The sequence below is a fragment of the Photinus pyralis genome, unplaced genomic scaffold, assembly GCF_008802855.1.
Source record: "Photinus pyralis isolate 1611_PpyrPB1 unplaced genomic scaffold, Ppyr1.3 Ppyr1.4_LG4, whole genome shotgun sequence".
Taxonomy (NCBI): domain Eukaryota; kingdom Metazoa; phylum Arthropoda; class Insecta; order Coleoptera; family Lampyridae; genus Photinus; species Photinus pyralis.
In genome coordinates, this window is record NW_022170511.1 from 39,081,558 (window position 1) to 39,098,631 (window position 17,074).

Here is a 17,074-nt window from a genome sequence, read left to right on the forward strand (position 1 = left end):
AATGTTTATTAAAGTCCAAAACCTAGAGTTTTTAGGTCAAGCGTTCAAATTCAATAGTATATTATACAGGGTGGCCATTTGAACACGAAACAGAACCTATTTTGGGAACCTCACAACATCTACGAAAAAATTCGCGCACTCGTCAATTTTTTATTCAATTTTATTATTTTATTTTTTTTTGCTAAAGACGCCCCCGTGGGAGCAAAGCCCCAGCGGGGGTGACAAGCGGCAAGCACTCCCATAATTTTAAATCGAAGGGTGGGTCGAGTGATACCTTATTTTGAAAGTAATTTTATTTCGATTATAACCATTTAAGTTTTAAACCAATTTTATTTTAAGTGTTTATATCTAAAACCGACCAAGTAAATATTGAAAATGTTGAGCTTCGACTTCCATACAATAATACAGGTTTTGTTCAAACCTTCCCGAACATTTTGAAAAACTTCTGAGTTGGTTTGACGTCATTCATTAATTTATTATTCTTTGTCGCAAGTTGTCTAACGATGTTGGCTGCGAGGTTGGCTGACTAGCATTTAGGTTTTTAAATGGAACCTTAAAAAAATCTAACGTACTGAGTCAAGTAGTGCCATTTCACTGACGAGTTTTGTATTAAATTTTACCCGCAATCGTATTTTCAATTTTTATATAGAACATTTAATTAATTAGTCTGTCAGTGATGACAGGAGTCATGTGACAGAGGTGCGACCGGAAAAGTTACAGATGCGGTCGGTAAAATGACAGGCCTCAGGAAAAGTAGTCTGGGCTGCCTCTGTCGTGGAAACTAAACTTTCCTGACATAAAGTAGGCCTGAACAGTTTTCATGACGATTCTGGGTAAAATAATAAAAATCATTTAGAAAACAACGTCTTAAAATGAGGGGTGCACGAAAAATTTAGGCCCTGATACTGAAACGAGGTTAGAAACCCGAAATTTGGGATGCTTTGGCATACAAAAAATCATTGAAACATATTTAATCGCAGAGTCACCAGAATTCTTGTAAACAGTGTAGGTTGTAAATGAAAAATGGTATTATTTTCGATTCTTTTGCTTTCGTTGTGCCAATTATTACTAACGCAAGGGTTAAAATTAAAGCTCGATGTTATTTCTGGAAAAGGATTTTTTAATAATAAAAATAAATACGTCCACACTTATTCCCTCAATGAGGTACACGCACGAATGCTTTATTTTAATTAGGAATGGAATTCATGGTGGTATATTTATTCAAAAAGAAAGTTACTCCATTTATAATAAGTTTGGCGGCTAAGTGCTTTCAACATCAAAATCTTAACAATTAGAAGTTGTGTTCGCAAGCACCTAGAATCTCTCGAGCAAGTTTAAATGCATTAGTACAATACTTGGTCGCATTGTCTCGGTATAATTAAATTTTAGAAATAACCTTGTTTCAAATTTATGATTAATTAATGCTTTTCGGTTTACCTTCATTGTTTGCAGTGCGGTCTCGGAATCTATGGAACAAGACCGCACGGGTACTAAAGCATGATTACATTAAGATTGATGTCTTCTGTTGGTTACGACGAGATGTGGAAACGCTACCCGCAATTCATTGACGGAAAATTGTGCTAAAATATGGTGTCGGCCGCACTCCGAAATTAACTCGGTGGATTAAGGTGAACAATTTGTACATTTTCCATTTAATTGTTACATAAATAGACTGGAAATTTACATTCCATAGTATCTTTCAAAGCGGTCGCGTACAATCATAGACTCAGAAGGTTTCCCGAAACTAACAAGTTTCAGTCTTTTTATTTATAAGAAAGTATTTTAGCTCGAGAATGTAGCGTGTAGACCCCCAATTACTGATAACATCATGTCGCTACTATTTTATGTGTACATTTCGTCAGCTCGAGCTTGATACCAAGTTCAATAGACCACACGATTTATCGGTTAAGCAGATATCAATAGCCTCATTGAATCTCAAAAACGTCGCCTTTGTTTTTTCTTGAAATACGATACGGAAAAACTTTCAACAAACCAAACGAACGAAACCTATTCGGGGTTAGTTGTACGTAATGTGGGTAAAATCAATAAAACGCAAATCCAACGGAATTTAATTAACGTAACAGGAACATTTTCCGGTGTATCCTCCCAAAAAAAATGCACCTCAGCGGAAATCCTGAAAAACGTACTTCCAAGGGAATTCTCGTTCCAGGAAGCTCTGTCCCAAAGGATTACCACCTTTTGAATTATGTGCCCACCTCTTCTCTTTCCTCTCCTGGAATATTTTACCTTGGTAATATTCGGTCTGGGAGAATGGCCTCGGAAGAATTCGCCCCGGGGAACTTCACCTTTAGAGGTCCAATTCCGCAATACCTGGAATATTTGCACCAGGAATATTTTTTGATCTTAAAGATCGGGAAGATCGCTATTAGAAAAGATCGCACAAAAGAGGATATTATGGTATGTCTATTATTGTAGTAGATTTTGAAGTCTCATTGAGTGCTTCATGCACTTCTTCTAGATGCAATATTAAGACACAACATTTCGGATACGACAGATTTGGATATCGGGAAACTGTTGAGCAATATCTTTGCAACTAATAAAAATAATAATAAAAGTGAGAAGGCAAGAAAAACAATCACATTTAGATTGCTTCTTTTTCATTAAACTGATACCATGACTCTAATGATTTTTGCAAAGCTGCTTTTTGGGTCGTTCTAATATATTATGCAATGTTGTAAGGTATGCGGACCCAATATTGATTTGGCGCAACATAAATTGCTATGTTGGACCAATACAAATTGTTATGTTGAACCGGTATAAATTGCTGTGTTGGTCCAATATTTTTTTCCACATTGGCCCAATATTTCCAAACGTTAACATTTTATGTAGAGCCAATCTCGATTGGCAATACTGCACCAATATGTAAACATTTTTTAGCCCATTCTGCAGCAGAAGGTTTCACATTTTGGGAACTTAAATTCCCGACCAATGTTTGCTGTTAAATTGATATTAATAGTTGAATAAGACTACTCAGCATCGTCAGCTAAAGTTCGGTCATCTAAATACCAAACACTAAGATAAGATTCTAAAGACGAATTGCAAGACTAAGAATCATAGGGTCGCAAGGATCGTTTTGTTAATGTTGTTAAATTTTTACCAAATAATAAGGTAGAAGGATTTCGATAACATTGATAGAGGTAAGGGTACACGGAGAAAAATGTATGTTAAAGGTAATTAAAAATATAATAATAGCTATCAAAATAGTATATTAAGATACAAGTGTATAATCAAGTCTTTAAAGCACGCGCAACGAGTTTAAGGGCACGACGCTAAGCGGAGTGCCTTTAACGTTGCAAGTGCTTTAAAGACCAATTATACACGTGTATCTTATAGTATTTTTTATTATACCTGCAGTATAATTTAAAAATAGGAAATACAATGAAGTCATTTTGACGTTATACTCGAATACATGTCTAATTAAGTGGGCTGTTCGTAATTTCACGATTGCCATGGAAATGTCACTTGACGTTTGCTTATAAAAATCATCGCTTTGTGAATTAAACGATTTCCGTTGTTGAAAAAGATAATACACCGTCCATTAAATCGATTGTTGTAAAATCTAAACAAACGTTGGTAGGTGTAAAATCCAACTCCAGTAAAGCCTATTACCTATAAAGAATATGAAAAGTTGTTTCCATGGATGAATAGGAAGTTACTTACGAATACATTCTTAAATGCATCCATAATGCTGGCATATATGAAGAAAATGTCAAAGGTATTTAAATCTTCTATATTTTGGTGCATTCATTCAAAACTTTAAAGCAATGCTGCGATTAAAAAAGTTGAACAGATTTGGAAGCATACCATAAATTACGCGCGTTTGTGAAAGCTTCAACCAAAGGATAGGTACAAAAGCCAAAGAAATGTTCTGCATTTACAGAAAGCGACCTAAGAGGATTTTTTATTTCATCCAGATGACAGTTTCAAAAGTCATACTTGAAGTATCGTTACTTAGCAACTTTAAAGCACGTGTGTTTTAAAGGCCCTTTTTCGCACGCATTTGAGTGTTTAAAACGGAGATTGTGATTCAGGTATAATAAAAAATATAATACGTATAGGGATGTAACTTTTGAACTAGTAGCCTAATCTTGGAACTGTTTGAAATTATGGATTGTACAGGCCACATTCTAAAAGAAAAATTTTTTTCCGGGTCAATCTGAGACAATTTTTTTAGGGCCTCAGAAAAAGGCAGTGTATAACCTTCCTTTTTTTACCAAAAATCGACTACACCAAAATTTCTCTGGAAAACACTTTTTCTTATTAATTTTGGTGCGTAGAATCCAAAACAATTCGTACTTTTTCGATCAGACTTCTCAATCAAAAGTTATAGACTAGAAACCAATTTCGAAAGAAAATTCAAAGGGCTGTAACTTTTGAACTAGTAGCCCAATCTTGGAACTGTTTAAAATTATGGATTTTACAGGCCACATTTTATAAGAAAATTTTTATCCGGGTCGATCTGCGACAATTTTTTTTTCGGGGCTCAAAAGAAGGCAGTGTATAACCTTCCTTTTTTACAAAAAATCGACTGCACCACAATTTCTCGGGAAAACACTTTTTCTTATTAATTTTGGTGCGTAGAATCCAAAACAATTCGTACTTTTTCGATTAGACCTCTCAATCAAAAGTTATAGACTAGAAACCAATTTCGAAAGAAAATTCAAAGGGCTGTAACTATTGAACTAGTAGCCCAATCTTGGAACTGTTTGAAATTATGGATTCTACAGGCCACATTCCATAAGAATCGGAATATTCCATAGGGTATTCGATCCACTCTAGGAAACTCGCTGCTAGGAGATTCACGTTTAGAAAGCTCGATTTCGAAAGACAACTTTCCTTCTTTTCGCAACACTAACCTTACTGAATATTAATATGAATGTCAATTATTGTCGAAGGAGTATGACCTTGTGCATATAAGTAATGGAAATTTATCTTGAGAGTGGGGGTAAATTTTGCTACAGTTTTCTCGATTTGAGCTTTCGTGGGCTTTTATAGGACCAATTTTTGCGCGCGAATTTAGCGACGAGAGTGTAACCTAATCACTCTATGAGACGAAAAGTTTGGTAAAATATCTTTCAGTTGGTGCGCAACAAGTCTTTATGAAACAAATTTGAGCATATTAAAATTAAATGAATTATGAAAATATCAAGTTATACGAACTTTTGTACTAAAAGAGGATTCAATGAAATTGAATACCAACCCAAAATACGGAAAACTTTTACAAACAAGTCATAATCAGACCACTCTACGCAAAGTACTGATTGAATATAGGCAAATGAATAAATGTTCTCTCCTTATAAAAGGAATCGCCACATTTCAAATGGTGAAAGTGGTGAAAGACTTGAGAGCTTTAGGTAAAACTCCTTTTAACATCAACATGTTCAACTCGTATCGCGTTGTGTTACGACCAATGGAATGAAAGAGATAAAATCAATCCCTCACACGCATTTCCATTGAGCTCAAGCCGCTCAGATCTCAAAATTTTCCCCACTAATAATTAAGAAATTAATTTATACGGGGTCGTTAATCCTTGCTCTTTAACACGCGCTGGCAATAAAAACAAAAAACGCCCTAATTGCCTGAATCATCTTCGTTAATTAACGTAAATTACATTTTTTTGTTTTTTCCCCGAGGCAATGTTTTAGTAAATATCGGTGGATTTGGCGTGAAAAACAATACTTTATATTATCCTCGGATAAGGTACGAATGTAACAAAAGCGTAGAAAGGAAATAGTACCATAAAACTAAGGAAGTTTTGTTACACGATAAGGTCGATCTGGCTCTATCGTGTATTTTGCATAATTTAAGTATAAAAAGAAGGAATTACTTCCTTAATTTTATACCTCGGCCAAAAACCGGTGAGCTTTTCCGAAAGAAAGGATCACTAACCCATCCTATGCTATCGTAAACATACACATGTCAAATAAACAAGTTAAAAGGTTTCGTATGTTTGGAGTGTAGTTTCAGTTTTCATCACCTCTACTTCTTGTGAAAGCTTTAAAATGTAGGGGAAGATAAGTGTTAAAGGGAGCTTTTAATAAAAGCTCATTATCGGTAAATGTCACCCTAGCTCGTTCAGATAACGAACAAAATAGATATTAATGTGATGGGGAAACCACTATTTCATCATTTTTATTTAATAAAAGGCGAGGAGGAAATTTTCTCATTATAATATAAAATCGTTTAGGGTGATCAAGTTTCCAATCACAAAAAACGTCGAGTTGGTTTCTGTCTAAATCATAAATGATTGTCAAGTGTCGTTGACGTTGTTCTCTCGCGAACAAACCGGGGAAAAAAAGCGAGCGCAAAAAGAGGGCTTTAATAATAATAACGTACACTTACGGCACGCAACGGAATACATTACAAAAATTGTTCATCCTTTTTTTGTAAAATTAATTTCTGGGCTTTGAACGGTACCGGCTGATTAAGGGCGGAGAAGTTTTTGCCACTCGAAACTTTCGCCGTCTGAAAGTTTGGGAATTTGTAGTTATTTTTAGAAAGACAAATGATGTCAAGTCAATTTCGTAATATCCACCGGTAACTCGTTATTGGGTGAAAAAGTGGAAAGCTTCGTGATATTATCGGGCGCGTCGTTATCGCAAAAACCGTAATGAAAAGCAAATACGCTAGTCATCTAGTTGCTTATAATGGTGTGTAATCAAATCAGCAGCGAGTAAATATTTGGCGAAAACGCCGGGATGAAACAAACAAAAGGTTGACTTAAGATGCTTGTTTATGTTTGATATTACCCGACCAAATTTTCTTAGAAAGTGACAACTTACCTATCATCGTAGACGAAGTCGGCGTCGAGCGTTGTATAGTAAAGTAAAAAGGCAAGTAGGCAGCAAGCCAAACTGACATGGTCCATGCTGAGGGTCAGAACATCCCTGGAAATCCAAAGAAGTAAAATGTAGCGCGCGCGTGACTTGTTGCTTCCGGAACAGTGTCGAATTCCCTTCAGGAAACCTGAGATAATCTGGTAAAGGTGTTAAAATATGTTGGATCATTTACACAGGACGCGCTACGGTTGCACATTATCATTCGGCTTCGAGCAAAAAATCTCTGGAAGGGTAGGGTTCAACAAATTTTTGTCTTTTCGTACATTCGTTAGTTTCGAAACGCCAGACCTTGTGTAACAAAAAAGAGGCCAGATTTATATTTCGCTCTAGAACTCAGTTTTTGCAGCAGTCATTTAATGACAAAGTAAACGGCTCTTTCGAATGAAAAGTAAATTAATTAAGTTTTGGCAATCTATTTGCAGATGTCCGTTCCTGGAGCACTTCTTTTTCTCATTTGCGCACAGTTTATGGACGACTTTGTCTTATTTAGGCAACATTTTTCGGCTGACCAAACGTGAACAGAGTCTTGTGAAAAGTTTTCAAATCGCGATATTGGGGATGCATTTGTTGGTATCTCTCCACTTTTCGCGCGAGTACCTGTTGTAAGCGCCCACCTGGCGACGGGTCCAGGACGTGCACTGAGCGAACATCGGTCGCGGACACCCCGTTATATACTCTTCTTGAGCATTGCGCGAATACTGATCGACCCTCTGAAAATCTGCGACCTAACCGCCCGCACAGGCGCGCGCAACGACGCCGCCGCCGCGATGCCCGCACAGGTGGTAGTAGAGTCATATTGCTACGGAGGTTCCCGTTAATAACAACCGAAGAGTTAGAGGAAACAACCCCATGCTGTGACAAGAAACCTTCCATAACCCCAACTTATAATTGCTAGCATACCCATTTCCAACAACCCCATTATATTTACTCGTTAAGCATACACACGCAAATTACATAATTAAGGTACAACATCGCATGCATGCCTTACACCAATAAATTATGTACTCTGCCATCTGCAATAACCTCGTTAAGTAAATGACCATCAGCATACAACACCGAAACATCTTCTTCCAAAAAGTCTGCGGCGTGTAACTCAAATTTGTTTACATCATAAATAAAAATCTGGCAATAATCTACTAAATCCCCATTTTCGCCCTAAACCGACAAAATGAAAGTGGGGAAAGAAGCGCGTTACGAAGTAATTTTATCCATCCATGTTATTAATAAAGCGCAAGTTCTCATTTAGCTACAACCTACACGCAGTTCGGCCGAAACGAGAATTATGAAAAACAAAGAAATGCGATTACACTATTTTATTAGCAGGAAAATTTAGAAAATCCTTTTTAAGACATAAATCGCTTTTGATCCTTTATTTTATTACGCCCGGTAAAGATTTTTACCCTTTTTTTTAAGCATTTTCCTGTTGTGAAGCTCATTTTACGCAAAAGAAGTTATTGTATTTAATATTTGAACTGCGCTTATTTATAATTTTGTCATAATGTTTGAGGACACGTTGTGTTTGTAGAATTCTAGTGTATGAATTCGAATTATATAGTCATATAAGTCATTTCAAATCTCTTCAGGTTAGGTTCTTTCCTCTTTAGTAATCGCCGTTTGAATTTACCAGGAATATGAGATCCTTTAATCCAAACAACTCAGATGATGCAGTGCAATTTTTGTGAGAACAGTCTTCAATATTTAATAATCCGATCGTCGCAACATTAGTGGCCCAACTAACTTCTAATAGGGACTCCAGTTGGTAATTCTTTACAAAGAATACCATGTTTTGTATATGGGTTTTTTCAAATAGACCGAACTTTGACTCTCTATTCAAATCATCGATCATCGATGTACAGTAACACAGTTCCGTATAAAAAGCGTTTATTATATAGACTCACATCCTACGTATATAATACGCATAAATGTCCGGCTGATGTTGCTCTATTCTTGTAGGAATATTATGCGTTTATTATTTCCCATTGATATACGTTTTAGATGCTTATATTAAAGTGGTGTTATTACGTTTATAAAACGAATGCTATAAAACGTACATATACCATACTACCAATACTGAATTTATCTTTTCAAAACGCTTTAAAACCGCTTTTAAACGTAGTGTATTTGCTGGGAAAGTACAGATCAAATCTGAAGCTAGAAATTGGCGGGAATTCAAATGAAAGATAAACAATAATCCCGAAGTACTTAATTGGAGAACCTGAAGGATAATACAGTCTTGGATTTTTCCACTGTCCACACTACTGCCAAACATTACTGGTCAATTGTGGAATAATTCCTCTCGGTCCTGTTAAGGGATATAAGCAATCACCTTCTCGTGTCCCTCCGGGACAACACTGCTCCAGTACCTGTGCTTGCTCTAGACAGGTAAATGCTTCTTCTTGTGCTTTTTCCCAACTAAACCTTTGACTTTTTTTAGCCATCTGAGAGTACTTTGGAGTGCATTTACGGTACCATGAGGCCAGGCCTAGAAATCTCCTAACGCCACGTACATTTTTGGGTGGTTTCATTGTTACCACTGCCTTCACTTTCTTGGATCCTGGTTTCCCTATCCAGTTCCCCCTTGTCAGCAACGTCAGTTAGCTATTTGAACTCTCCCAGTTCCAATGAACCTTTTTCTAGTAGTTTGGCAGGGAATTCTTAGCCGTTTACGCCGCAGTTACATACAAATCCCATAATCACATAATAAACAACAAACTTTAGATGGTAGATGCGAGCTCGCTTGGTTAATTTTGAGTTTCCTAACAAAGTATTCCTTTTTTTCAGTGTTTTCACCAACAAAATGAATAAAACTTAATTTAATACAACGTCCAGCAGTAAGTTAAATAATGCTACAAATTACAAAACTCCATGTAAACGTCCACCCATCGCTATTCATCCCTTATCTTCAAAGAATCGTTATTTGAGAATCGTTTCCAAGTATAAAAGTGAGCGGTATTGCTATAATTTCAAACGTACCATGTACTAATCAATTGCAACGTTGTAGTTTTACAAAGGGAAATAAATCAATCTTTATAGGAGGCATTGTGAGGTCGTCAAAGGGGTGACTTAATTAAGTAAATTTGCAGCGCGTTAACGAGAATTCTACTCGAATAAGCGAAACGCATCAAACTCATTTATTTATTAAACGAAAAAAAAAGAAAACGAAATTTTGCCGAAAATTGTCCGATCGATTCCCTTTATCACGTAATTAGAGGTAATTTTTTACGCTTTTCGCACTCGAAGATGTTGTAGTGGTAAACCCGCCCCCGTCCCTCACTCCATTAGAACCTGATAATTAGCCAATAAATATTCCGACCAAATATAACGGATTTTCCGGGTCAGGTACGCGTTTGATAAAATCGCTTTTTTTGCTTTGTCGTTTTGCATGTTAATAAATAGGGCAATAAATGAACGTCGATACATTTCCATACCATAATCGAGAAAACAAATTGAGAAAAACGTTATAAGCTTTGAACAAAAAAAAAGGATCCGGAGTACATACAGCGTGATGGTATTATCGCATTTGCACGTTTCACAAACAAAGCCAGGGTAGGTTTTACTTTATACCGCCGGCTACGCTTTTACTTTTATTTGCATGAAGATGGAGTCCGGAAAACATGTCCAATGTACCATTTCGTGTTTGTGTGTATCCCTCTCTCCACTTTTTTTCCCACTCGCGCTCCACGATTTTAAGCGACAGATGCTTTATTTCCGAACGCTGCAGTTGGCGACATATGGACGCTGAGGGTGTGCACATCCCGGTCATAATTATAGCAATGAAACAAGTCAATTGTCCTTAATTGGAGTATTGTTGTAAGACAATGAGCGCAGGAAAACTACTTGACATGTTGCTGCTAGCAATTAGGGATTTATCTGTGTATACAGCGCGTCTTCTCTAAATTAATGTCCGCCCGCATGCTTTGTTCGTTAACTGGCGTAAGTGGTAAACGTTTTAAAGTGTATCGGTAATGAATCGTACTTATAACTTACAAATTCTTACATTTCTAAATTAGACAGGTCTCCAGTGAGAAGGTGAAATCCAGAATGAACAACCCTATCAGATTAAATTACATTGTGACATTTTTCATTACAAAGTTGAAGCAGCACCAGTTCATTCAAAATAAAAGCAATCGGGCGAAATACAGACCGCCCCCTACTGGTTTTTTTACATTTTCGGAAAAATACCATGGATCTAAAATTCATTATCAGTAATGAAAACAGACTCCTAAACTTGAATTATGTTCTCATATCAGTTTTTTAATTAAAATCTTATTATAAATATCTGTGTTACTTGTGTAGGGCCGATTTGGGACCCAAATTTCCAACTAAAATCGATAGAATTCATTGGGAAAACTTTTTGTTATACATGTGGAGGAAATCAATTTCGTCTTTCCTTGTCTGCGCAAGAATTTCAACAACTAATTGCAGATTCGGTCAATAAACACCCAATTTCAGTTTCTACAAGGTAACTACCAAACAAAACGTTTATTACCCTCGGTTTATTATTTGATAAACATGCTGGTCTCTTCTGTCACCACTCAAATTTAATACCCTGTATAATCACTGAAACTTTTTGGGAAAAGGTTTGGTTTAAATCTTTTTTTTCGTATTATATATAATCCGAAATTCTTCCACATGCGCATTTAAATATTTACGTTGTTTATGTGAATATACTGCAATTTAGGAAGAAATTAATTGTTTCCATGATATTTGTGTGTGTGTGGGTTGCTTTTTCGTTATTTTACTGTTCTTAAAGCATTATAAAGCAAACAAAATTCATTATTGTTTAACCTGCTCTACGTCAGCATTATCTCAAACTTTTAAAAACCTAAGAAAAGATAACTAAACTTGCGTTTTGAATTTTAGATTACTTTTGTTCTAATAAACAAATTAATGTACCAACTATTTAGTTCTTGGTTATATTTCAGCGGGGAATTTTGGGGTTTTTCATTATAAAATGCAAAAAAAATTAAGATCCCAATACAAATCTTTTGAATTTGTAGCCAGAAAGAAACTGTAACGTTCATGATATTCCCATGAAACGTCTCATCGGAAGAAATTGGTTTCTACAAACTATAACTTTCCTCCGCGACTCCTTTTTGAGATGAGGGGGTGACGAGGAGAGGGAGTGTGTGAGTTTTTTAAAACCGGCCATATGATTTTATTTTTTGCTAAGTTTTCAACCCCCTATTAACTTTTATCTTCAGAAAAATATTCAATAAATAATATTTCCAATTTAGTATCCACAAGCAAGGAAAAATCTAGCAAAAAGAGTTTTTCTAATTCCGTTTGCTTCAATTTAAAATTTTTAGTAGGCTGAAATTTCATCTGTTATTTGTAATTTTGATCTGGCATTTGTGTAACGATTCAACAAACTGTCACAAGGAAAGGAAAATAAAAGGTAAAAGGGTTTCAAAAATTAACATGTAAACTCCTATGGCCAGTCTTAAAAAAAACTCACTGTATATAGTGTAGAAAATACTGCCTACAACAAGCATTGTGTAGAGGTCACGCAGATGCCTTTTTGTGAATATATCCGAGGCCATCTCAGTAATGACTTTTCAGTTTTGTTGTATGTTTTTCGTCGACAAATCGTACGTCTTTATTGGAAAGCTATTAATAAAACGCCGTAACGTCCATAAATTGGTTGGAACAGTAATTGAAAAGACGCGAAACTTGGAACAACACGAAATTTGGCAATAATATTAAAGTCTAATTGGGGTAGGCACTATATTACTTCAGAGAATGGGGTGCCCGAAGAAAATAAATTAAGTTCCAAACGTGTTTTCACAGCTACTTAAAGTAAATTTATCGTAAATGCAAATGAATACAAATGAAGAAGTCGTCACTTTTGATGCTAACGTGTAAGCAAAATTTATTGCGCATTAAGTGCGAATACATTTCCACTCGGACTGGGGTTCCGCAATAATAAAGGCAAAGAATTTAGTTTTGATTACAATCGGTTTGTGGAATTATAAAGAAGCCTAAATTAACGATGTGTTGGTGACATTTCCAATTCACATAAAGCGGTGACGGCCTATAATTTGTTAAATTATGTAGTAGTCAAAAACGAATATGAAACGATAGCAGAAGTAGCGATAATCCGCGGATCAAGTACGTATAGTAACCATAAATGTAAATTAGAGCAGTCGCCAGTTAATTGGATGATTCAGAGGTGTATTTGCTGCTACGTCCGAAAATCACGTTACGTTATCAACATCACCTGACGAAAACCCCTGGTCTTATCACGTTACGCCTGTTCATATAACATGCTCCCTTAGTAACTGGACACGCTTACAAGAAGGGGACGATAATCACATTTTCCATTATGTATGCTCAAAAACTCTAAAGTGACAACTGTTGAGTTACATGATGAATTCAATCGTAAATGCACTTAACAACTTTCAACATTCCGGCTTGCAGTAGATGCAAAGATGGGATGGATTTAGTTAGTGTTTCCTGGCACATGCAGGTATAGTCCAGTCAAATAAGAAAAAATAAAAACACTAATCGGTAAAGATCTGAATTTTGGTACACATATTCATTAGTGTTCCCCATTGGACATACTAAAAGTCCCCGTCAAAATCTGTTGCGCTCGAGGCACCATCTTGGAAAAAAGGAGCACTTCAGTTTCTTGCCTATATATCGGCAACAATAATTGATACGGAACAATTTGAATTTTCTTTCGAAATTGGTTTCTAGTCTATAACTTTTGATAGAGAAGTCTAATCGAAAAAGTACGAATTGTTTTGGATTCTACTCCCCAAAATTAATAAAAAAAGTGTTTTCCCGAGAAATTTTGGTATAGTCGATTTTTGGTAAAAAAAAAGGAAGGTTATACACTGCCTTAAAATTGCATCAGATCGACCGGAAAAAAAAATTTTCTTATAGAATGTGCCCAGTAGAATCCATAATTTCAAACAGTTCGAAGATTGGGCTACGAGTTCAAAAGTTATAGCCCTTTGAATTTTTTTTCGAAATTTGTTTCTAGTCTATACCTTTTGATTGAGAAGTGTAATCGAAAAAGTACGAATTGTTTTGGATTCTACTCCACAAAATGAATAAGAAAAAGTGTTTTCGCGAGAAATTTTGGTGTAGTCGATTTTTGGTAAAAAGGGAAGGTTATACACTGCCTTTTTTTGAGCCCCGAAAAAAAATTGTCTCAGATCGACCGGGAAAATAATTTTTCTTATAGAATGTACCCTGTAGAATTCATAATTTCAAACAGTTCGAAGATTGGGTTACTAGTTCAAAAGTTACAGCCCTTTGAATTTTCTTTCGAAATTGGTTTCTAGTCTATAACTTTTGATTGAGAAGTCTAATCGAAAAAGTACGAATTGTTTTGGATTCTACGCACCAAAATTAATAAGAAAAAGTGTTTTCCCGAGAAATTTTGATGTAGTCGATTTTTGGTAAAAAAAGGAAGGTTATACACTGCCTTTTTTTGAGCCTCGAAAAAAAAATTGCATCATATCGACCGGGAAAAAAAATTTTTCTTATAGAATGTGCCCTGTAGAATCCATAATTTCAAACAGTTCAAGATTGGGCTACTAGTTCAAAAGTTACAGCCCTTTGAATTTTCTTTCGAAATTGGTTTCTAGTCTATAACTTTTGATTGAGAAGTCTGATCGAAAAAGTACGAATTGTTTTGGATTCTACGCACCAAAATTAATAAGAAAAAGTGTTTTCCCGAGAAATTTTGGTGTAGTCGATTTTTGGTAAAAAAAAAGGAAGGTTATACACTGCTTTTTTTTGAGCCCCGAAAAAAAAATTGCATCATATCGACCGGGAAAAAAAATTTTCTTATAGAATGTGCCCTGTAGAATGCATAATTTCAAACAGTTCGAAGATTGGGCTACTAGTTCAAAAGTTACAGCCCTTGGAATTTTCTTTCGAAATTTGTTTCTAGTCTATAACTTTTGATTGAGAAGTCTAATCGAAAAAGTACGAATTGTTTTGGATTCTACACCCCAAAATTAATAAGAAAAAGTGTTTTCGAGAAATTTTGGTGTAGTCGATTTTTGGTAAAAAGGGAAGGTTATACACTGCCTTTTTTTGAGCCCTGAAAAAAAATTGTCAGATCGACCGGGGAAAAATTTTTCTAATAGAATGTACCCTGTAGAATCCATAATTTCAAACAGTTCGAAGATTGGGCTACTAGTTCAAAAGTTACAGCCCTTGGAATTTTCTTTCGAAATTTGTTTCTAGTCTAAACTTTTGATAGAGAAGTCAAATCGAAAAAGTACGAATTGTTTTCGATTCTACACCCCAAAATTAATAAGAAAAAGTGTTTTCGCGAGAAATTTTGGTGTAGTCGATTTTTGGTAAAAAGGGAAGGTTATACACTGCCTTTTTTTGCTGCTTTTACAGCTTTCGGTGTAGTCATAAGAAAGACGGTCTCATTCCTATAACTGCGATACGGGGCCTAAACGCGTTCTGACGCATTCAACGTGAGATTACAGCTAAAGTATTGGAGATACAAAAAAATGTAAATACTCTTTTTTATAGGGAATTTAGTAAACTATATTTTTCATGTAAACTATTTCTTCGTATCAGTAATAGTTGCCGCGACATGGGCAAAAAACTGGAAAAGTGTAACGTTTTTCCAAGATGGCGTCTCGAGCGCAACAGATTTTGACAGGGACTTTTAGTATGTTCAATAGAAAGTCCCAATAAATGTGTATACCAAAATTCAAATCTTTACCGATTAATGTTTTTATTTGTCCAAAATTGCGCTAAATTTGGATTTATTTTTCCGAATTTTATACATGTAAAGATGAAATTTGTTTAGGGTTAAGGGCAAGGGCAGTTTAGGCATTACATAATGTAATAGAAAATTACACAGTGTCGAGCGATTTTCTATTAAATTATTTGACTAGTGGAATTTTAACAACAAATCTGTCAGCATTTGGTGAAACTGAAGATTGTTCTTTTTGCGTATTTTAATTTCAGTGTGCGTTCCGGATGTGGCGAGCAATTTGCCTCTTATCACGGGAATTGATTTTAGATTTTAGTTACTTTGTAGTGTAAAATGAACGAAACGAACCAACGATTAAAAATGGCCCATTTTGTAGTGGTTGATCCATCGTCTCGTATTTGGGATGTAGTTAAATGAGCTTTGATTTGTCTTTCCCAATTTTAATTTAATTTCTGTTACATTTCTGCTTACATATACAGGGTGTTACATGAACGCATGTAAGCAAATAAGCAAATAAACCTAGGGTCCAACGTGTTTCGTTTGGGAGCCACTCCCAAAGCAGTGGTGAAATTTGGATTTATTCTTTAATTTATTCTTTTCTAAACAACCTTAAGAGTGGGTGGAACGTCTTTGAATAGGTTTTCTCTGGTATGCCCTATTCTAAGTTTTCAAAATTCCTTTCATTTTCATTCAATACGTTTTCATTAATGTTCACTTCATATTATGTTCTGATAACCTTATCGTAAAATGATATTGTCAAAAAATTCAAATTATTCCCAGTCTTAAGATTGCCCTCTACTTATTGATTGATCAGTATGAGGTTGTACTGAATGGCAATGAACGGACCTTCCCTACCTTCGAAAGCCCCTGGCATCGCGCTCGCCATTCATTAACAATAATAAACCGCTTTTCGCGAATTTGATTTCTCTTTTCTTCTGCAATTGCTTTGAACGAATCTGACGTATCTCACCTGATATTTGCTCGTAAACACAAATTCCCTGAATATGATCTATTCGAGTTCCGCGCCACCCTTCCTGCCAAATTTCGAGCGCTTTCATTTCATTTGACAAAATATACAAGAGGTAGGGAGTAATAATAATATGAACGAGGAGTGATCAATATCGTAAAAGACTAATTGAATGCGAAATATTATTACGTATGCTAATTAGGCGTGGCGGTATGTTAGGTTTATGTAAGTATGAGGGTGTTGTCGTACCCTCGCACTGCGAAAACACATGACGATCAGAACAGTTAAGGAGACATAACAGCGGCTGCAAACTGAGTTATACTCGATTTAATATTACAGTAAATTAATTCGTGATCATAAAGTTCGTGCGCGCTAATTATGCTCCATTCAGTATTCTGTGTCTTCATAATTAATAATTAGGCCAATTAATGCAGTGAATCTCGCATTACTACACGTAGGTATATAAATTATGACTGCAATTAAATTTCAAATTGATAAAGTATTTGCAATGGTGTACTGTGGACTTCATAGAACATAATAAAATTGTCCCAA

General features: G+C 35.6%; 1 protein-coding gene across 1 annotated transcript in view; it reads right to left on the reverse strand.

Annotated features, from left to right (window-relative positions):
- LOC116168040 (protein O-mannosyl-transferase TMTC2) overlaps positions 1-7,542 on the reverse strand; it is a 184,275-nt gene extending 176,733 nt beyond the window's left edge. The window contains exon 1 of the mRNA XM_031483693.1: positions 6,804-7,542. Within this exon, the coding sequence (XP_031339553.1) occupies positions 6,804-6,889 (86 nt within the window). The 5' untranslated portion in view covers positions 6,890-7,542. The remainder of the gene's footprint in view (positions 1-6,803) is intronic.
- Between the last annotated feature and the right edge of the window lie 9,532 nt (positions 7,543-17,074).